The sequence below is a fragment of the Priapulus caudatus genome, unplaced genomic scaffold (assembly GCF_000485595.1).
Source record: "Priapulus caudatus unplaced genomic scaffold, Priapulus_caudatus-5.0.1 Scaffold954, whole genome shotgun sequence".
Taxonomy (NCBI): Eukaryota; Metazoa; Priapulida; class Priapulimorpha; order Priapulimorphida; family Priapulidae; genus Priapulus; species Priapulus caudatus.
The window spans coordinates 1-23904 of NW_014578015.1; the positions used below are offsets into that span (position 1 = coordinate 1).

Sequence of the window (23904 nt, forward strand, 5' to 3'; positions counted from 1 at the left end):
GATATTAAAATAGGTCTCTTGCTTTAATCATTAAATGCCCACGGGAGCTCAATTCATGACATAAGAGACCACACTGCAACTATAACTGCAATAATTCTTGTATGTATACATGCACGGCAATGTGCGCAGAAAAAAAAGTAAAAGTGAAAGACATATTGTAGTACATATATAGAAACTATAATTGCAATCACACACGTACACATACGCGCGTGCGTGCACACACACATGGCCACGCACGTACTCGCGTAATACGTCAGAATGATCGAGATGTTGATTGCACGCTCAATGAAATAGACTAGCCATTTGTGTTTGTGTAAGCCGATAAAAACAAATAGAAATACACCACCATCATAGAATGAACATCCATGTAAGTGCTTGGCAGTCAGCACAGGCTCGGGGGTTGTTATTGACACTGATACAAAGTCCACAAAAAAGTTATCAATGCTAACGCCAATGTGCTGCCGCTTTGCTATAGTTTGCCACTGCAGTGGGCTGTTGAGCGTTTAGTTATCGTGAACATTTCCCCGGCTTTAACATGAAACTTTTAATAATATTTTTTAGTAGCAGCATCAGCAACAACATCATCAAGCGCTCCGCTACCATCCGACCAAGAGCAAGAACAAAAAACACATCCCGACAGTGTCAGCAAGACCAGATATTATGGTAGGCACATTAATTAGCACTGTTTATCAAAACTATATAACATCTTAACAAACTATACTAATTTTGTATCAGGGGAGTTTAAACCACCATTTCATATTTATTTTCTCTGCCAACATTTTTCTAATTTCATAGATTGTCCATGCAATCGTTACGTTGTTTCGTTACTGATAATCTATTTATTTTAAAGACTGCTACCTAATTACTACCACTGTTAGCAATAATAATTTAGCACTCTCCATTTTAACTTCAGGTGAAGTCGGCAAAGGTTTCTACAACTGACGTATCATACAAAGTAAAGTGTGGTACAATGGTCATCCCAATGTAATTTTATATTGAGTTTCATTTAAAGAAGTCATAGGTAAATTAAGGGCTTGAAGAATAGTCCGCACACATTTGGCACGATATATTTTTTTACTTGAAAATGATTCCTAGGCGATTTGGAAATGTTTGAGATATTGATAATGATTATGATAATTGATGAAAATATTTTGTTTGTTGTAATCTATATATCTCTTCGTGTATTTAAGGAGAACTATCCAGGGGACGTTTTAACGGTGTAAATAATGGTAAATTGTGACTTGGTCTACAACGACTTGGTCTACTGTTTACCTGGTCTAATTTTGGCAGTAGATCAAAATGGTATATGACCCCTGTCCTCTGTCAGACGATGTGACGACGAATATTTGCTTATTTCAGTGTATAAATTTATAACGCGAAAAGCGATAACGCGATAAATAGAATATAATAATCAATGCGGTTATGTACTATTAGTCAACATAATATATGAGGAGATTTGGATAGAATGAATAGTCTAAGTTGTCGAAGAGAGGAATATTTACTTAGAAACGAGTTGCATAAGATGATGCAATCATTGTACCAGCCACGGGTTGCGTCATCAGGTGAAAGCGATTGCACCACCGAACGAAATCTGCGTGTGTTTTGACAACGCGTGCAAAACAACGGCACGTAGGGGGGCGGTGCCAGCTAGGTATATAAGGCGCACCGAACCGAGCAGCGTTAGCGTTATTTTTCAGGTTAGGTTTAGGTAGGAAAAAGAAGAGAAAGAAGGAGAAGAAGAGACGCGTTATTTTTCAGGTCTAGGTAGGAAGAAGAACAAGAAGAAGAAGAAGAAGAAGCAGAATTCAGAAATTAATTTATTCTGTATGCCTTTGGTTAACATTCTTAGTGTTAATGATTGCTATCAGTGTTCGTAACGATATTATTAATTTAATGCCATGTACGTTGTTAGCTCATCCTTAGTTTTCACATCTGCGAGGAGCTTCTTTCGCATCGAGACCTTGTGATTGATCTAGAATCTGGTATATCGATAGGCTACAGAGACAGCCTTTACCAGTTCTTTCAGTCTGGTAGCTGACTTCAGGCGACCCTGTGCGACATCATATCGGTCGAAGACCTCAAACTGAACTTTCTCATACTTTTTCGAAGTTTCTGCCAGTGACGTTGTAGATGAAATGGTTTGCAAGCGTCGCGACATGTCTTTTTCGTGTCTGCGCTTGTTCTAAAGTCACTGCAACTCGCACAATTGCAGGCTCCGACGACAACAACGTTAATCACTTTCAATCATGGTTGATTCATCGGCGCTCACGTCAACATTGGTCGCGTCGATGAGTCCTCGAGGATCGCCATCTAGGTCGCTCTTTCGAAACTGATATGCAAACAGTGCACCATTCGCTGAAAATAGTGTCTTGGAACAGACGGAAAATCAAGGCGTACCTACAGCCTCCAATTCAAATTCACATCCGCGTCTTGATTGAAGATAACTATCAATCGAGCAAAAAGTGCTCAGTCTTCTTTGCAGCTTCAAAACTTTGTCGTCAACTGCCTACTTTTACTTTCGCGGCCTGTTGTGGACCACATCTTGGTTTCAGCTTTTTTATTGGTGCCACAGATTAACCTGGTTGGCTTGGTAAAATTCTTTCATCGACGAAGTTGAAAAGCGCTGCCTGACCAATCGCAGGCATGTTTGTGATATCTTGTTGGACTTGTTCAGCATCACAGCTTTGTAACCAGATTTAGTTAGCTGATTCCGTCTTTCTGTGAAAGGATTTGTGAAATTGTTTGATCGTTGACAATGAAGAGCTTCGAGGCGTTCTGCTTTGGTGACGTGCTAGTGCTGCACTGATTCGTGAGTTCATGGTGAAATTGCCTCTATGGTGGCTACTGGTATGCAGCAATCATCTGCGCTTCCTGTGCCGCGAGCGAACGTTCTGGCTGCAATCAAGAAGAATCTTTGCTCTTGCCATTGGGCGTTTAGTGTGATGCGACGATCCTTCCGGACACCTTTCATTTAACACGATTGACTTGCCTCTAGCTCTATGGTCGCATGCCTCTGTAGCTGCCTCAGGAGGGAGATGGGTGCGACACATGCCAGATGACGATGTTGGCCAGGATGATGATGATGCATGAACCATCGAGCGATGACGATGGAGTAAAGACATTTCCTCTTCGCAGCTTGTGTTTGTACAAAATATACTTGTAGTTGGCAATTGTTATAAAGTGGACAAGCTATGATTGTGGAATACTTGATTATGGACTCTTTGAAATTTGCCATGCTATTTTCGCAAAACTGTAATTTAACAAGGTATGAAGTCTTACATCGCGCGATGTGTGTATATTATGGGAATGGTAAATTAGGCAGCCATCTTAATTTGCCCCTCCAGAGGAGTTATTGCAGGGGTTCCACAGTTTTACATATAAGATTTGAAAGGAATCTATAGGACATTTATGGTATGACTTTTATTCATAAGGAAAAACTACATGACGATTTTGGCGCAAAATTAACTTTCACTAGGGGCGTTGGGTTATGTTAGTCATTATTATTAAATGATTTTTTTTTACAAACACTTTTGCCCAAATGTTTGTATATTTTTAATCAGGGCGAATCAATAGAGGTTGCATTTTGCGTATATAAAAATGCGATCACTGGTTGACATTTGTAAGTTAGTTGCCCATTTATGTTCAATTATCGATGGGATAAATTGAAGTATACGTTGAGCGCATTTTCATAGTTTTTGCCGTATTCCATGTCTAAAAAGTCCATCATTATGCATTTCATTAATATTGCTTACTATGTTTAAGGTGGAATCCTTCCATTCCTTGCATTTTGACACTCCAAATTTAAGTTATGTAACTGCCTAATCGTCTTTTTATTTAAAAATGTATTTGTGGGAAAATTGTCTATTTTGCGAGTCGACGCGTTTCATAAAATCGTGATAAAATAATGTTTGCCGCAATATCCCGCATTTGCCACCTTCATATTTTTCTTGTTCTATATATTATCATAAAGATATTAAAATAGGTCTCTTGCTGTAATCATTAAATGCCCACAGAGGAGCTCAATTCATGACATAAGAGACCACACTGCCAACTATAACGGCCAAATAATTCTTGTATGTATACATGCACGGAATGTGCGCCAGAAAAAAAAGTAAAGTGAAAGAATAATTGTAGACTAAGCATTATAAAACTAATAATTGCAATCACACACGTACACATACGCGCGTGCGTGCACACACACATGGCCACGCACGTACTCGCGTAATACGTCAGAATGATCGAGATGTTTATTGTACGCTCAATGAAATAGACTAGCTATTTGTGTTTGTGTAAGCCAATAAGTGTAATAATAAGCCAATAAGTGTAATAAAAACAAATAGAAATACACCTCTAGCCGACCATCATAGAATGAACATCCATGTAAGTGCTTGGCAGTCAGCACAGGCTCGGGGGTTGTTATTGACACTGATACAAAGTCCACAAAAAAGTTATCAATGCTAACGCCAATGTGCTGCCGCTTTGCTATAGTTTGCCACTGCAGTGGGCTGTTGAGCGTTTAGTGATCGTGAACATAACAAGAAACGAGCCATGGTGACCTTGAGGTTTAAAATGTAGGTTCCAATCCAGCGTCCTACGGAGTAAGACCATGGGATTTAATCCCCCTACATTCATATCGCCTGCATTCCTAGGAGCCATTGTCATGAACACTTTACTCATAACATAATAGTCCCAGTTTAAACAAAAAACTTTCTGGGTCAAGAAAAACACTAATCATCATCGGCGGACCAGGATGTTTCGCGCAATGCATTTGATCTGTAAAATTATAAATTCTGATCACGGTTTAACTATGGCACTCCATTCTTTATATCCATATTACTATATTCACAGAACTTCCCAGAGCCTTGGAGCAACGTGGTAAACATCTGACCTTCGCTGTAGATATTTTGGGCTCCTGAAAAGTTTATTTTCTCGTCCATCGGGTAGGTTCTTGACGTCACCATCTACCCGGATTATGCAACTATCATGTATCAATTAATCTACATCAATCTAAAAATCGAAGTACACGTAAACTAGTTTATTTATTTCTGAATAATTTGCGCGCATGCCATCCATCAGGCAGGTACCCTGAGCCGTTTCAATAATAAAGCGATTGTAAATCATCACAGCTTGTATTCAACGTCAATGACTTAATGTGTATGTAGGGCCTACTCTCTATCGCCTGATGTTTCCACGTAAATGCTATTCTGCAGCAGCATAATTACACCGCACGCACGCACGCACGCACGCTGCTGTGCACAATACTCAAAAAAAGATCTAGAGGATGAGAGGATCATTCTGTGAGTTTCTAACCCTCTAAGCAAATGTAATATCAATTTCAAGCAAATTTTATGAGATATTGCTCAATCATATCGTCACCTACACTGACAATATTTTTAATTTAAAATCCGCAACCTCGCATGCGTGCCGCGTGCACCGATGGCGTGATGTAACACCCACTATATCCACAGCATGGTACCGAGGAACGCATGATTATGATGTCCTGTGCCCTCTGCCCGAAAGTACACGCCAATACGGGCATCTCGCTATCACGCTTGCTTGCCATGGCGAATTTTTTTTCATTGCTAGCCATCCTGGCAAGTTTATTCATACCTGAATCGGGTGCGTGCTTGACGTTACCTAGTACAAAATAAATTTAACGTAGCAACTAATATGATTACAAATCGAAGGTGCCCGTGGAACAATTTAACGTTTACAAAAAGTAATATAATTTATGAGCGTCTAAGAAAATGTCATCTAAGCATGAGTCGTAAAATTCGATGTTTACAATAAAAACTGCACCTTGCACAGTAACAGCAAAGGCGCAGCAGCAGCGATGGTCACATACGGACCTAAGGAGTATAAACTAAATTTTATTCCAAGATAAGCAGCCTCATGCTCAAAGTTTTCAGAAGTTGGAACGTGGAATGATGGAAAAATGAGTTAATACAATGATTAAATATAAATACGATCAACAATAAATAAATAATATTGATATATTATTATCGTTATTAATATTAATACAATAAAATATAGGAAATGCAACAACTATGATAGGAAGGAAAAGAGTACACCTGCCGTGCACCCCAGGCACATAATACACGGCGCGCACGCACCCAAGCACACAAGAGCTTAGAGACAGCGAAGGCACGCAAGCAGGCACGCGCACATACATTTTAACCCGACGACGTTATTACTTTTGTCTATACCGCATTAACGTAAAAATGTTTCATGCATAATCCTTTCAGCTGTTGTTCTATCGACCTGTGATCTATCGTGACAGAGGTCCACGCCGCAGAGATACACTTTCGCGAACTATCTTATAACACAGTGTCCAGCACGGGACCGCAGCAGTCCCCGCTAACAACACACATGTGACACCATAGGAATGATCTGAGCGGAATATAGATTGCAGCAGCAAGCAGACACATAGTTCAATGGGTTGTGATATTGTTGGACGGATTTTAACCACCGCCATGAATATCATTGTTAATATATATATGTTATTATAGTCAGTCGCATACTAAATCACCTCAACGTTGATTTTAGTATGCGCTGAAATTATATATCAGAGGTGGTGACAACAACAGGTTCGAGGGCGTCGCATAGGCGAACAGACCTGAATAAGCAATGGAGACAGAAATTTAAATTAAAAATAACTAACACGACTGTTACTGCCCGCCCCTTACACAAACATTACACTTTATCATGTTAAAAAACTACAGATTCATGCTCCCATGCTCCCGCTCAGAGAAGCGCTTTGCGCACTCTATGATGCGAATTTCTGCAAAGTTGCTGTCCTGAACGACATTTCAAACACAAAAAATGACCAACCGGTAGCTGTGGCTACGGACCACCTGACGAATGTCAACGAAATATACACAACAAGACCAATTTTACTTCTAATGCTTTCTAGACGGTCCACGAGATGCATCTAAACCTGTCGTGCAGTAATGGCAAATTTTTCACTCTAGTGCCACATCTTCGGCGAAAAAAATGCAAAAAAATGTCTTTTCTGGAGACGAAATAGTGCAACGGTGAACAATTTGCAGAGACTTACTGTTATATTCCTCCTATAATAATGAAAAATTATAATATATATATATAATATATATGATATATTGTGGAAATATAGAAATAAATTGTTATATATTTCAAATAGAGAACAACATAAGAGTTTAAGGATGCTGTGAATATCCGAGTTAGTATGACGGGGTCAATTTCAAGCAGTAGTATATATAATATATAATATATATATTATATATATATATATATATATATATGACTCTAAGCACATATCTGGTGTTTGGAGTGCTGGATACCCTCCTTAGCTGCAAGTCCGATAACACGATCATACGTGGCAGGGACACTAGGCAGTGCACAATTCAATTCTTTTTGTTCTTGCATGAAATAATGAGGACAAGAATGGAAATCGCATGGTAAATCCATTCAATAGTCACGATTCAAGATGGCGTCCCCCGCTGCTGTCTGCTCATCTAAGTCCTCTGCAGAATACCATCCTAAGCAATAATGTGAATAGCATTCGACTTTCTGCGCCGTGTCCCGAATGTTGGCCTCATTACGAGGGCCACGTAAGAATAAGCGGAACACTGCTGTCCTTCTCCACCCTACGAGGTTCCTTTCTTCTTAACGTTGGCGTCCAATCCTCCGCGGCTCCACTCCGGATATTCTTCAGGTATCTCCATCAGCGGTTTTTCCCGTCTGTTTCCGGAAGAAGAGGAATCCGATGGAGGCAAGAACGCCGATCCACCGAACAGGAGAAGGCTGTAGTGCCGGCATACTCTTTTGCTGTGATAACAACACCGAACATCGGTCGCTATTTGCCTTTTCAGCCATGGAATTACTAATGGAAAAAATCTCTTTGATTTAAAAAAATGAAATTTTAACTAAATCGACATGGCAATAGTCAGGTCTATTGATGTTGGCCTTGTCTAAGCAGAACCCAGCATTAATTACTCCTTCTCGACATCGGTACGTATCTAACTGACAATTAAACAGATAATAATCGAGTAAAATAAATGTACGAGTAAATCAAAAATGATTCCACATTTCTCTTGGTAAATAAATGGTTACCATGATGAGAGATCAGCTAATATTGCTTACATTTCAGGTCGGCGCGTATGCTTAGGAGAAATCCTGGCAAATGTGGAACTCTCTCTGTTCTTCACAAGCATTCTGCACAGAACTTTGAAATTGAGAGCTACCCGAGGCGAAAACCCAATCCTTTGAAAGGAATATTTGGGCCTCACATACTGCCCTAGAGGAGTATAAACACAATTTTATTCCGAGATAAGAAGAAAGATATATTTGAGGTTAATGGTGGATTGAGAACGTGGAATAGAAGGGTAAATAATGAAGGGTATATAATCTATAGATATGATAGATAGAGAGGTCAGCGAATACGATGCGCGTAGGGACACAAGCACTGTCGCGACGCAGACACGGCACGCAAGCATGCCCCCCCCCACACACACACTTTGTTTTTACCCTAATGATGTATACTTGTATAATGCTGGCATTAACCATAAAATGTAATGTACAGAAATCTTTTGAGCTGTGTAACTAATTATAAATCTGGTAATTGAATAATATCATTCCATTACCTAATATATTTTATTACAAACTGTCTCAATTAGGCATAAACACAGAAAAAATGTCTCAAAAAAATCTGCTGATCTTGACTTTCTTCAACTTACTTACTTTAACCCTTCTATGTAGGAAACCTCTCATCAAATTCATTTACGTACCACACATAACCAGGATTACAGGCTCAAAAAATACAAACATGCTATGTGGTTATATTAGAGGATTTTTTTTAACAACAAGTTCTTTAACAGTTTATGGCTTGTCCGTTTACACATATTGTCAGAGTAAATATTATATATACAATTATATATTTCATCTATTATTATTACTGTAATCTGCTCTACTTAATCAAGAATTAATTAATTCTGTATGACTTTGGTTAACATTCTTAGTGTTAGTGATTGCTATCAGTGTTCGTACGATATTAATATAAATATTCTATAGCGCATCAATTCTTATCTTACTTAGTTTCTACAAATAAACATACACTTATTCACTCTTTATTATAAATGGTTGGTTGAGATACGCGTCCACCTTGAAATGGAATAAATAAATCTCCGCAGTGTCTGCGCCGCCATGAGTACTCGCAAGGCTAGGGATATGACTCAGTTCCATATGTAGTTGAGTTGTATTGAGAATGTCATTGCGATTACTAGGCCAGCAAAAAGTTACGACTGTTAAAATTTTGTAAGAATAACTCCAATAATTCTTGTATGTATACATGCACGGCAATGTGCGCGCAGAAAAAAAAAGTAAAAGGAAGACATATTGTTAGTACATATATATGAAACGTATAATTGCAATCACACATATTTGACAACAGGGTAAATATTTTTAGTTTTTCCACTATGCGCGGTTTACAGTCCTTTTAAAAATCTCGTTTTCCGGTTACTCCATGCACATCAATGGCATGCGATTCTCCCCTAGTACTCTTCCCTCACGCGGACATTCAGACATGTCACATCGACGTTCTCACGGGATGTAAAGTTAACATTTTATTAAAATTAGCGCGTAGACCAATTCTAGTATACCAAGTCACCAAGGATATATTATAAACCGGTCTTGTAATCGGCTGTGTGTTGACTGATGGTACGAACGATTTGTTGTTATAGTGTGTTGATGTGTAGTTTCCTACCAATGACTTGAAGCGACTTTGACCTGTGTTATTACATTTTTACTATCCATATTTGCGCCCGTAGATGTTTCCCGATCAGATACACATCTATTGCTTCCTCCCGAATGCAAACCTAGAAGGCTACTCGTTGAATTCATTTGCCGTTTAAAAATAAATACGTCGCACGTTCATGCACTGAATTCGTGTTCAACATACAATGCTTGTTAACCTACGATACAAATATTAACCGGAGAACTGGGCCGAAAACTATGGTGCAATAGTATCAATGGTCAATTGCTCATCAAAAACCGTTTCGTTTTCAGTTGCTACTGACGAATTGCATTAGTAACGTCATTTGCAATATCGTGTTCGGAATGCGATACGACTACGGAGACCGCGAATTTCAAGTGTTATGCGACATTGCCAACCAACAAGTGGTGGACCTGGATCCAGTCAGTCCAGCCAACCAACTACCATTTCTTCGCAATTTTCCACCATTTAAAGGACAATTCGAGAGATTTAGAAAAAACAATAGGTATTCGATAAGTGAGTGAAATGAGGAAATTGTCCGTTGGTGGAGAGGGAGATAAATGGTCCTTAATTGGAATCTAACGGAAAATTTATCATAATCACGCCATGGCGACGCCTATTCCACATTGCATCCAATTATGACATTGTATTGATAAACTCACCATCGCCTCACTGACAATATTAGGCCTCCAATTCTGTATATGTCTAGATCACAGATCAGTATACCCATCGTCTTTACAGACGTAACAAGTATTACACATAACCATGCCATCTTAAGACGTTGAAGCAATCATCGTTGATGTAACTTCAGTAGGAAAATCGCGAATTAACGATTTTAGCGAAGGTTAACGAGCGTGCCATCTAATTTTCTAACAATCGTGTTTTTCAGAACCATCTCTGACATTCTACAGAAACATATTGACACTCACCTTGAAAAGCATGATCCAGAGAATGCTAACGATTACATAGATGTCTATCTGAACGAAGTGAAAGCAAGCGAGGCGCGTGGAGAGGATTACTTCAATTGTAAGTATCTTAATCTGTGAGAATATTCAGGAAACCTCGCGTTGTATACGCGGGTACTTGGCAGAAAAATATATGTGCATTCATCCAACGTATAGTTGTGGATTTTATTACATCTCCGGATTATAATAATAAATAATATTATGATTTCTTGGTTTCAAAATAAATATTGTGCGCCAACAGCCAGTCAATGAGACGTGAAACCACACCTATTAATTTCAGGAAATCAGACAATCTAGGAGTTATAAGTATAACTTATAGGTAAAATCCATGTATCTCCCTCTACCTAATTCGGTAGAATGTTCAATAGAACGAAAGAGATGCGCTATATTTTTCAGTGGACCAGCTGCGCATAGTTATATTTTCACTCTTTGGTGCTGGATCGGAGACGACCTCCACCACTCTGCGCTGGGCGCTCTTGTTCCTTGTCAAACACCCGGATGTATACAAGAAAGTACAGGCAGAAATTGATGACGTAATTGGACGCGGCCGTCTGCCATCTATGAGTGATAAAGCAAAAATGACATACACGGAAGCCACAATCTTTGAAATCCAACGTTTAGGTTCGTTTACTGGCGCGTAGACGGTGTATGATTTTTTCCTAATACTTATGACCGTACGTTTGGCCATCGGTAAAAAGCGTCATGAAGTAACGCGATTACAAACTTCACATAGCCAACAATTGACTTGCCTTGACGCAGCCTCTTCATGTTTCCTTTCTTTTCTAGGAAACATTGTACCGCTGTCGATTCCTCATGTGTGTACGGAAGCATTCGAGTTGAACGGCTACAACATCCCAGCTGAGACAAGGGTGTTGGGCAACTTGACGGCTATCATGATGGACCCTGCGTACTTCCCTGACCCAGAAAGGTTTAACCCGGTACGTATCTAACTGACAATTAAACAGATAATATCGAGTAATTAAATGCACGAGTAAAATCAAAATGATTCCACATTTCTCTTGGTAAATAAATGGTTACCATGATGAGAGATTAGCTAATATTGCTTACATTTCAGGTCGGCGCGTATGCTTAGGAGAAAACCTGGCAAAGGTGGAACTCTTTCTGTTCTTCACAAGCATACTGCAGAACTTTGAATTGAAGCTACCTGAGGGAGAAAACCCATCTTTTGAAGGAATATATGGCCTCACATACGGACCTAAGGAGTATAAAATCAATTTTATTCCGAGATAAAAAAGAAAGATATATTTGAGGGGTTAATGGTGGATTGAGAACGTGGAATGGAAGGGTAAATAATGAAGGGTATAAAAAATTATAGATATGATAGATAGAGGAGTCAGCGATAAAGCTACGCCTACGCATGCACATGCCGGTACTATGGGAGCCACCAGCACCTAGTCGCAGCAGACCCAGCGCACGCAACAGCCTCCCTCCCCCACACACACTTGTGTTTTTACCCTAATGATGTTATACTTGTATTAATGCTGCATTACCCAAAATGTTGCTGTACAGAAACTTTTGAGCTGTGTGACGAAATATATAATCTGTAATTGAATAAATGCATTCATTCCTAATATTTTTATTACAAACTGTCTCAATTAGGGCATAAACACAGAAAAATGTCTCAAAAAAAATCTATGCTGATTTGTTGACTTACTGTCAAGCAACTTTAACATATACTTCAGGGTCATCGACTTCAGGATAGTGTTAGAGGAAACCTCTCATAAATTCAGTGTTACGGTACGGCGACATCATAACCAAATTAGCAAGCTGCAATTATAGCAAGACATGCTAAGTGGTTAATTAGAGGCATTTTTTTGCAAACAACAGTCTTACAGTTATTGGCTTGTCCGTTTACGACATATATCTGTCAAACGAGTAAAATCAATATATATATATATATATATAATACAATTATATATATGTATATATGAAACAATGTATGCTATAATATTATTCTTAATTACAAATGCATGGTCGATATCTATCAGAAAATTAATTTATTCTGATAATATATTAGAGTTTAATCAATTCCTTAGTGTAAGTGATCTTATCAAGTGTTCGTAAACATATAATACTAAAATCTATAGGCGCATCAATTCTTGATTAAGACTTATCTACAAAAATAAACAACACTTATTCCTCTTTATTAATACTAATGGGTTGGTTGAGATAAAAACACGACGTCCACTTCGAATAAGAATATAAATCTCCCCAGTGTCTCGCTGCATGAGACTACAGCAACAAGCAAGATATGACTCAGTCCAATATGGCAGTTGAGAATGTAGAGAAATAGACAAACTAGGGCAAGTTCAAAAAGTACAGGAACTGCGTCTAATAATTGCTAAGGAATAACTGCAATAATCTCTGTATGTATACGATGCACTGGCGCATGTGCGCAGAAAAAAAAGTAAAAGTGACAAAGACATATTGTAGTGATCATATCAAGAAACTATATTGCAACACACACGTACAACATACGCGCGTGCGTGCACCACAACATGCCCACGCACGTACTCCGCGTAATACGCTCAGAATGATCGAGCATGTTTATTGCACGCTCAATGAAATAGACAGCTATTGTGGTTTGGTGTAGCCGATAAAAACAAATAGAAATACTCTTCTAAACCGACACCATCATAGAACATGAACATCCGATGTAAGTGATTGCAGTCAGCACAGGCGCTGGGTTGTATTGACACTGGATACAAAGTCCACAAAAAAGTTATCAATATGCTAACGCCAATGTGCTGCTTGCCTATAGTTGCCACCAGTGGGCGTTGAGCGACTTTAGTGATTCGGTGAACATTAACGAAGAAACGGAGCCATGGTGACTTGAAGGTTTAAAATTAGGTTCAATCACCGCGTCTACGGAGTAAGACATGCCTTTAATCCCCTACATTCATATCGCCTGCATTCCGACGGAGCCATTGTCGATGGACACTTATTTACTCATATCATATAGTCCCAGTTTAAACAAAAACTTTCTGTGAGTCAAAGAACATATATCACGTGCGACGGTGTTTCGCGCAATGCATTTGATCTGTAAAATTATAAATTCTGAGGGCCGAGTTTGTATGCCGAATTTTATGAGATATTGTTCAATCATATCGTCAACTACACTGACAATATTTTTATTTTAAAATCCGCAACTTCGAATGCGTGCCGCGTGCCCCGATGGCGTGATGTAACACCCACTATATCCACAGCATTGTACCGAGGAACGCATGATTATGATGTCCTGTGCCCTCTGCTCGAAAGTACACACCAATACGGGCATCTCGCTATCACGCTTGCTTGCCATGGCGATTTTTTTTTCATTGCTAGCCATCCTGGCAAGTTTATTCATACCTGAATCGGGTGCGTGCTTGACGTTACCTAGTACAAAATAAATTTAACGTAGCAACTAACATGATTACAAATTGAAGGTGCACGTGGAACAATTTAACGTTTAAAAAAAGTAATATAATTTATGAGCGTCTAAGAAAATGTCATCTAAGCATGAGTCGTAAAATTCGATGTTTACAATAAAAACTGCACCTTGCACAGTAATATTAAAGGCGCAGCAGCAGCGACCAACATCGTCAGTACTAGCTACACCACAGTACAGACAGCATGGCAGCTGCGTCAGCTCTAGTGTCGACACTGTTGAGTGGCAGGAATATTCTCGCCATCATCGCCTTTGGTCTGTTAGCTGTCTTCAGTTGGCCGTACTGGCGTCGCCCCCGTAATGCCCCGCCCGGACCGCTAGGGTTGCCCCTGCTTGGTTCAATACTCTCATTTGGCAAGCACCCGGGACAGTACCTGAGGTCGCTGACGCAGACGTACGGCACCGTCATATCGCTTTACATCGGATCGGAGTTCGTCGTTGTGCTGAACGATGTCGAATCTGCAAAACATGCCTTCCTCAAGTATGGCGACATCGTCTCCGGACGCGATGTATCAGGCATCGTCCAAGACGGAGCAGAATGCTTTTTCAATCGGAAGAACAAGCTCTATTTCGGTAGGTATACTTGCAGGGTAAATACCGCGAATATTGCATGTATTTCATGAACACGGCGTAATGTTGTTTGGGTGAAATGCCGTTGCTTTGGGGGTGGCTTCATTTTCACATTTAACATAATTGATACATATTTTTCAGGACTCATCGGAACTAATGGCGCAATATGGAAAACTCATCGCAAGTTTTCCTTGAATGCGCTGCGGGACTTTGGCATGGGGAAAGCGAGCATGGAAGAGAAAATCAAAGAAGAAATCGGCGCTCTGCTTCCAGAACTAAGATCCTACGAGGGCCGAGCATTTGACAACAGGGTAAATATTTTTAGTTTTTCCACTATGCGCGGTTACAGTCCTTTTTAAAAATCTCGTTTCGCGTACTCATGCACATCAATGGCATGCGATTCTCCTCTAGTACTCTTCCTCACGTGGACATTCAGACATGTCACATCGACGTTCTCACGGATGTAAAGTTAACATTTTATTAAAACTAGCGCGTAGAACAATTCTAGTATACCAAGTCACCAAGGATATTATAAACCGTCTTGTAATCGCTGTGGTGTTGACTGATGTACGAACGAATTTGTTGTATAGTGTGTTGATGTGTAGTTTCCTACCATAGACTTGAGGCGACTTTGACTGTGTTATTACATTTTTACTATCCATATTTGCCGCCGTAGATGTTTCCAGATCAGATACACATCTATTGCTTCTTCCCGAATGCAAACTAGAAGCGTAGTCGTTGAATTCATTTGCCGTTTAAAAATAAATACGTCGCACGTTCATGCACTGAATTCGTGTCAACATACAATGCTTGTTAACCTACGATACAAATATTAACCGGAGAACTGGGCTGAAAACTATAGTGCAATAGTATCAATGGTCAATTCGCTCATCAAAAACCGTTTCATTTTCAGTTCTACTGAACGAAATTGTGTTAGTACGTCATTTTGCAATATCGCGTTCGGGAATGCGCATACAACTACGGAGACCGCGGCGAATTTTCACAGTTGTTATGCGGACATTGGACAAGCCAACAAGTGGTGGACGGTGATCCAGTCCAGTCCAGCCGAACAACTACCATTTGTTCGGCAAGTTTTCCCACCATTTAGAAGGACAATTCGTGAGAAATTAGAAAAAAACACAGTAGGTATTTTCGATAAGTGAGTGGAAATGAGGAAATTGTGTCGTCTGGTGGAGAGGGAGAGTAAATGTCGCTTAAGTTGAAATCTAACGGAAGAATTTAGCATAATCACGGCCATGGCGACGCCTATCCCATTGCATCAGAATTATGATACTTGTGGATTGGATAACTCACCATCGCCTCACTGGACAGTGATTAGGTCTGCCAATTTTGTATTCGTCTAGATCACAGATCCAGTTTGCCGGATCGTCTTTACAGCACAGTAACAAGTATTACAATATAACATGCCAATCTCAAGACGTTCGAAGCAAACTTATCGCTTGAACTGTACTTCACGTAGCGAAATCGCGAATTAACGGATTTTAGGCGAATGTTAAGCAAGCGTGGGCCCTAATTTTCCTAACATGTGTTTTTTCAGAACCATCTCTGACTTCTACAGGAAACATATTGACACTCACCGTTGAAAAGCAGATCCAGAAATGCTAACGATTACCATAGATGTCTATCTGAACGAAGTGAAAGCAGCCGCAGACGAGTGAGCTACACGCTTCCGAGGGGCACCCAAAGGACCACCAAACAAGAACGAACCCCACTACAAACAACAAAGTAAGAGCGAGGCGGTGAGAGGATTACTTCAATTGTATAGCATCTTAATCTGTGAGAATATTCAGGGAAACCTCGCGTTGTATACGCGGGTACTTGCAGAAAAATATATGTCCATCATCCGAACGTTAATAGTTGAGGCTCTTCTATTCACATACTCCGGATTAATAATAATAACTAATATTATGATTTCTTGTTTCAAATAAATATTGTACCAAGCAGGCCAGTGCAATGAGACGTGAAACCAGCTACGCTATTAATTTCAGGAAATCAGACAATGCTAGGAGTTTATAAGTATAACTTATAGGTAAATGCCATGTATCTCACTCTACCTAATTTCGGTATGAATGTTAATAGAACTAAAGAGATGCGCTATATTTTTCAGTGGACCGCTGCGCATAGTCTCCTCACTTTCAACCTCTTTAAGTGCTGGTCCGGAGACGACCTCCACCATCTGGCGGCTGGGCGCTCTTGTTCCTTGTCAAACCCCGGCTGTAATAACAGGCAAAGTACCAGCAGAAATTGATGAACGTAATTGGGCATGGACGCGGCCTCTGGCCATCTATGAGTGATAAAGCAAAATGACATACACGAAAGCCACAATCTTTTGAATCAACGTTTATGTTTCGTTTACTGGCGCGTAGAGCGGGTGGTATGATTTTTTCCTAATATTATCGAACCGTACGTTTGGCCACGGTAAAAACGTCATGAAGTACGGCGATTACAAAGGCTTGCAGCAGAGCCACCAATTGACTCTGCCTTGATGGCAGCCTCTTCCATGTTTCCTTTCTTTTCTAGGAAACATTGTACGCGCATGTCGATTTCCTCATATGTGTACGATAGCATTCGAGTTGAACGGCTACAACTATCCGCGCTGGGACCAAGGGTGTTGGCAAACTTGACAGTTATCAGTGAATGGCACCACTGACGTAACTTGCTGGACGCAGAGAGGTTTAACCGGCAGCGCGGTGTCATAGACAAGGATCGGCAGTTTAGTGAAGAAATCCCCCTGCGTTTTATTCCCTTCTCACAATCGGTAAGTATGCTAAGTGACAATTAAGAAGATAAATAATCGAGTAATTAAATGGCACGAGTAAAATCAAAATGATTCCACTCTTTCTCTTGTAATAAATGTTTACCATGATGGAGAGACTCAGCTAATTATTGGGCTTTACATTTGAGCCGGCGCCGTATGGCCTAGGAGAAACTGGCAAAGTTGAACTCTTTCTGTTTTCCTTCCATAAACAAAAAAAAACCAGAAATAAGCATTCTGGCAGAACTTTTGAATTGAAGGCTAGCCCGAGGAGAAAACGCCATCCTTTGAAGAATATTTGGCCTACACATACTGCCCTAAGGAGTATAACGCAATTTTATTCGAGATACAGAAAAGAAAGATATCGTTGTGAGGGGTTAATGTGCATTTGAGAACGTGGAATGGAAGGGTAAATAATGAAGGTATATAATTCAATAGATATGATAGATAGAGGAGTCAGCGATAAAGCTAATAGCTTACGCATGCCCCGCCCCGCCCCCGCCCAAAAAATAAGTGCCCCGCCTCGGGTAGGACACAAGGCACTCTCGCACGCGAGACGACGCACAGCAAGCATGCCGCCCCCCCCACACACAGACACACTTTGTTTGTTACCCTAACGAGTGTTATAACTTGTATTATGCTGCATTAGCCTAAAAATGTCTGTACAGGAAATCTTTTTAGCTGATGCTTGACTAATTAATAAATCTGTAATTGGAATAATATCATTTATTATAATATACTTTTATTAGCAAACTGTCTCATTAGGCATAAACACAGAAAAGAATGTCTCAAAAGAAATCTGCTGAGCCTTGACTTTATTCACCTTAACTTACTTCCAACCCTTCTATGTAAGGAAACCTCTCATCAATTCATTTAGCGTAGTCGCACACATACAGATTACAGGCTCAAATATCAAAACATGCTAATGGTGGTTATATTAGACGGATTTTTTTATCCAACAGTTCTTTAAGTTTATGGCTTGTCGGCTTTTACACATATAATCTTGTCAACGGAGTAAATCAATATATATATGGGATATATAGTTATATATATATATATACTATATTATATATATATTATAATATACAATTTGCTAATAATTATTTATCTGTAATTACAACGCATGGTCATATCTTATCAGAAATTAAGTTATTCATGTATGACTTTGGTTAACATCTTAGTGTTAGTGATTGTTATCAGTGTTCGTAACGATATTAATATAAATATTCTATAGCACATCAATTCTTATACTTACTTATTACAATTACAATTCTTATATGATTATCTACAAAATAAACATACACTTATTCACTCTTTATTATAAATGGTTGGTTGAGCTACGCGTCCACTTGAAATAGAATATAAATCTCCTCAGTGTCTCGCTCCATGAGTACTCGGCAAGGCTAGGGATTTGACCCAGTTCCATATGTAGTTGAGTTGTATTGAGAATACATTGCCATTACTAGGCCAGGAAAAAGTTACGACTGTTAAAATGTTGTAAGAATATTTGCAATAATTCTTGTATGTATACATGCACGCATTATGCACGGCAATGTGCGCAGAAAAAAAGTAAAAGTGAAAGACATATTGTAGTACATATATAGAAACTATAATTGCAATCACACACGTACACATACGCGCGTGCGTGCACACACACATGCGCGCGCACGCACGCGCCATACAGCGAACCAACGAACACACGTGAAGCGAGAGAATGAAGACAGAGCATTCGCACGGGCTTAATAACAAGGTATTTGGCAGCGTTAGATTGACATACACACAGAATTATTCTCGGAGAACACAATAATTATGCGGTGAGGGGAAACATCCATTAATTAGAGAGTGAAAACTGATCGATAGTCAAACGACGTTCTATTCACTGGATCGTCGATAGCTTTGCGCGACCGCCGCGGCTGCGTCCGAAACAGCGACGTCACGATGAAGGCGAACACGAAGAAGAAGAGCGCGAACGCCGCGACGACGACGAACGACACCCACGCGTCGACGCCATCTTGATCTATCCCATAATAGCGCAGCTCGTCTGCGCCGGTGACGTCACTGCACGCGTATCGCGGCGCTTCGCTGATGATGAGCGCCGGTCGGTCGGTCGTCGGCGTCACGTCGACGCACACGTCGTAGGAGTAATTCGCCGACAGCTGCCCGGCGACTAGCTCCCGGAACGCCCAGCGCGAGTTGGAAACGTACGCCGACCAAAAAAGCGCGGGTGCGCGCCAGAGAATGCGGGGATGCACGACGAAGCCGCACGACGCCCCGAGGAAAGCAATGATGGCGTAAGCGACGTGTGCCGTGGTCGCCTCTCGACGGAAGACGTTAGATAAAGCGACGGCCATCAGCCGCAGACCGTACACGTACAGGAACATGAAGGCAGCGTACATGCCAAATACTCGGCCGCTCTTGTCCATCTCGGCGATCCAGTAGGCGGGCGCCAAGTATGCGAGCGCTGCGACCATCGCCAACGGAATATCGCTGATGATCTGTAATAATAGTAATAATAATAATAATAATAATAACACTAATAATAAATAATAATAGCAGTAAATAATAATAATAATTATAACTATAACAATAATAAGTAAAGTATAACAATATAATCATAATAATTACAACGGTGACGTACGTCGTACGGTGCAGAGGCACGTACTTTATTTTTTACGTATAGCTTTACGTTATTTCACGCCTTACCTTAGCAAAGAAGAACGCCACTGGACTGTAGAGACCTTCCAGCACCTCGGAGTAGAACTCTCTTCTCTCTACGGTGACTGCAAACAAATGATTTGCCAACGCGTTATTAAAGCTACGGCCCCAATATAGATTGACATTTGCGCAATATATAAAAGACATCATATCTTACTTACTTATCTATTCTATATTAAATTTTGTCTGGTAGACGAGAAGCCTCTTGAATTTATTCCCACGTCTTATTCGAGATCCAGAAGTATTTGAATTTCATTAATATAATGTTTGTAACATGATGTAATTTAACACAAAGAATCTAAACGGTTTTTTTCTACATAACGTTTGCCTATTTACTAGAACTCTAACAAAACATTAATTCAAGTTGATGAAATCGCCTAGAAATGACTCTTCATTGCCGAGTTTCCTAATTACGTCTAACGTTACATCTCTCGTAGCTATACGGTGACGGAGCCGTGGCGGGAGATACGTCTAGTTTACCTTAGATACGTCTGTTCCTGATCAACACTATTGCATTCTGCTCAACGCTATTGCATTTATCAGATTTTTTTCTCCATGAAAAAAGACTGTCTTCAGTACATGTATTTGTATTCGAATTACATGCGATAAGAATTATTTTAATACAAGAATAATTACAATAAAGATTTAATAGTAACCTCTAGCTATCGTGCGGTAGACGTGCGGCAGTGGGGCGATGACGAGCATGACGAACATAAAGGCAATGCGCTCGTGCGTGTACAGCGGCGGCTGGTCGGGCCGCGTGGAGAAGATCACCCCGACCAAGACCGACATCAACGCGCAGAGGAAAATCTCCAGTCCCGACAGCCACGTGTCCTGCAGCGCCCCCTTGTGGCAGGTGAAGAGCCGCCTGTGGAAGTCAAAGTCGGTGGGGTTAGCGCGCAGCAGTGGCAGTAATTTACTAATTTCTCTGCTCGTTCCCCGTGCTCATGCGCGTACGAGTTCTTGTCATGATCTTGCCATTCTTGTTAACGTCATCCTTTGTATCGTTATCCGTTTTATTATGAAGTTTTGATTGAAGTTTTATTATTAGTTTCGAAATGAATACGAACTGATCAACTGGTTGGGAAATGTTGTGTATAAATAAGCTCTGCAGTGCGCTTAGAATAATATTGCAAAATACTCACCAAAGCAAAATCATGAATTGCATGCAGCCTCCGGTATGCCTTATCCGTCGCAACCCGACAGCTGTTGGTTCAGGATCGGACAACGGTAGCGCCCTCTCCTGGTAGAGATTCGCAATTCTACTAATGCGATCGCACGACTCCGCGATTGTTTCTATCGATCGGTCATCCATCGTAACGAGGTCCACTGCAGAGATAGCGCGCAGCAATATTATAGTTCGTCTGCTTTGACGAGGCGTGAGACCGATGCTGGAAGCCGTGCTAACATACACACATGTGACAGTCAGGAGCTATCTGAGCGGCCCATAGATGGCAGCACAATCAGGCCCCTTATACTTACCTAAACATTTCTACACTTACATAATATGACACATTACATTTCCATATTATGTATTCATTCGTGTCAGTGCTCATTTACGTGCGATTTCACGAGACCATACATTACAGGAAAATAATGCCGTCATTTTTAACACGCCCCTCGTTGTATAATATATTAACCGGATAGATATGCATCGAGTACTAACGCGCGATTGAAATATTGGACTCTCACCGTAGTAGTCGCATGGGTTGACCATCGAAGGGTAGGAATAGCTGATAGAGTTAAAGTAGCTGATCATTCCGCGGGCCGAACCATAGTACATCATACGGCCGGAAGATAGCAGCACCACTGAAAACAACGGCGACGATAACCAATCAAAAATCAAGACCCCGTGCGAAATGTAGCTGCGAACTTCCTATTTTATACACTATTCCATATCGTGTTTTATATACTTGTACATGCCATGTTTTATCTACTATAGACTATCTATACTATGCAATGTTTTTTACGCTTTTCTGTGGCATATTTTATATGCTATTTCTTGTCGTGTTTTAGATACGATTCTATGCATGTTCCATACAGTATTCTATGCTATATGTTTTATACACTGTTTCGTATGTGCTTCGATGTAAACACGGGACTCCTGTATAACTATATAATGTTCGATAGCCTAATATATCGCCTACACAAAGTTTGTCGTTTAGATGCCATTCATATACCCGTGCACTCGCACACGCGTACAGCCACAATGGCATCCATCTGTAGGTGAGCAATGATTCGCTCTGGGAAGTTAGAAAACGAGAACACTTAGTTTTCCCCCTATAAACGAGCTCACCTTTATCAACCAAGGAGAACACGTCCATGCTCGGATGGTGGAGAGAGAGTATGACGACCTTTTCACGCCTGGCCAATCCCCGCAGGTACTCGAGGAGAAATACGGATGGATAGGTTTCCATGTCTGTAGTGGGCTCGTCCAATATTATGATATCTAGAAATGAGTTACTCGTTACCATAAAATCAGAAGATTTGATGTGCTCGGGGAATATTACGTTTGTTTATATATATATATATATAGGTGTGTGTGTGTGCGCGCGTCCGCGTGTGCTGTGCGCGCACAAGCACGTGTATTGACGTGGCACGTCTAACCCATAGTACAGTGACAAGCCCATTCAAAATAAGCGTATGTCACTCAACAGCCGATTATCTATCACCCTTACCTGCTTCACCCCGTAGCTATAGACGGATAAGGAACTATTCACCTGTATTTAATGCCACTTGGCAGGCGATTCCCAGCCGCTTCTTCTCGCCCGCTGCTAGATCAGAGACCTTAGTGTCTTTGACGTGTGCCAAGCGTATCTCATCAATCAACTGATCGATCTAAACAAACGGTAAAAAGCACGGTAGGTCTTATAATTGTTGCAGTATATTCTATAGCTAGTTCCTTCTAGATTGCTCAGTTATTTGTGCTCTAATTAATGTAAAATCTTTCTAGATCTATGATAGATGTGTTCTGCGATAAAATGTATTAGTTTAGATGTAAATAATCGTAGTTAAATCCAAAAATGTAATTACAAGTTTTTCCAAAAAATTACTACTTTTAGCCTAGATGATAAAGATCAGAATTGTAAACAAAAGCGAATAAAAACAAACATATTTTTGTTCCTTCTTAGTGCTATGCAATTGCCGGATTGTGTGTAGGGTACTCATAGTAACATCAAATAGAACACGGAATATCGCGTTAACACTGCGTATACTTAAGCCATATACCATCGAGATTTTTCCCGCGAACCAACTGTCTTCTGGCTTCTTGAAGAGCAGGAAGAACTTGATGGTTTCCTGCACGCTGAGGTACGGTACGAGGTACGACTCCCGACGCACGTACGCTACGTGCTTCTGCAAGACGGAGTCGGGTAGCGCGTTTCCGTTTATCGTAAGCCTTCCCGTCACTGCACCAGATGGCGTTGTTCCCGCGAGAATGTCCAGTAGCGTTGTCCTGCCTGATCCTGCAACACGGCAAGGGTCTGTGTCAGGTGCAATCTTCTGGTAGCTAGGTGAGGTGAATGCTGCGTAATCAGAAATAACTCTACACACACCCCTGCACGCACACTCACACGTGCACGCGCGCGCACACACACAACCCCACCCCACATACACGCACACACACGCGCGCGCACACACACACACATACATACATACACACACACACACACACACACACACA

The 23904-nt window shown here is 40.6% G+C and overlaps 3 protein-coding genes across 3 annotated transcripts in view; 2 read left to right on the plus strand and 1 right to left on the minus strand.

Moving 5' to 3' along the window:
* The first annotated feature begins 9421 nt into the window (after window positions 1-9421).
* LOC106814629 (cytochrome P450 2C25-like) lies at window positions 9422-11806 on the plus strand. Its single transcript, XM_014818967.1, has 6 exons — window positions 9422-9428; window positions 10042-10253; window positions 10638-10774; window positions 11110-11334; window positions 11500-11651; window positions 11789-11806. Exons 2-6 carry the CDS (start codon window positions 10093-10095, stop codon window positions 11804-11806), a joined length of 693 nt encoding a protein of 230 aa, XP_014674453.1. The 5' UTR covers window positions 9422-9428; window positions 10042-10092.
* Window positions 11807-14029: 2223 nt separating this feature from the next.
* On the plus strand, window positions 14030-15668 carry LOC106814634 (cytochrome P450 2C14-like). Its single transcript, XM_014818972.1, has 3 exons — window positions 14030-14734; window positions 14873-15042; window positions 15645-15668. The coding sequence occupies exons 1-3, from the start codon at window positions 14347-14349 to the stop codon at window positions 15651-15653; spliced, it is 567 nt and encodes a 188-aa protein (XP_014674458.1). The 5' UTR covers window positions 14030-14346; the 3' UTR covers window positions 15654-15668.
* Window positions 15669-18668: 3000 nt separating this feature from the next.
* The window catches only part of LOC106814636 (ATP-binding cassette sub-family G member 8-like), a 17392-nt gene continuing 12156 nt past the window's right edge, over window positions 18669-23904 (minus strand). Inside the window, exons 3-10 of the mRNA XM_014818974.1 lie at window positions 23451-23686; window positions 22943-23060; window positions 22519-22671; window positions 21915-22031; window positions 21368-21551; window positions 20879-21090; window positions 20211-20287; window positions 18669-20002 (exon numbers count right to left, since the gene is read on the minus strand). Coding sequence (XP_014674460.1) covers window positions 19343-20002; window positions 20211-20287; window positions 20879-21090; window positions 21368-21551; window positions 21915-22031; window positions 22519-22671; window positions 22943-23060; window positions 23451-23686 — 1757 coding nt within the window. The 3' untranslated portion in view covers window positions 18669-19342. The remainder of the gene's footprint in view (window positions 20003-20210; window positions 20288-20878; window positions 21091-21367; window positions 21552-21914; window positions 22032-22518; window positions 22672-22942; window positions 23061-23450; window positions 23687-23904) is intronic.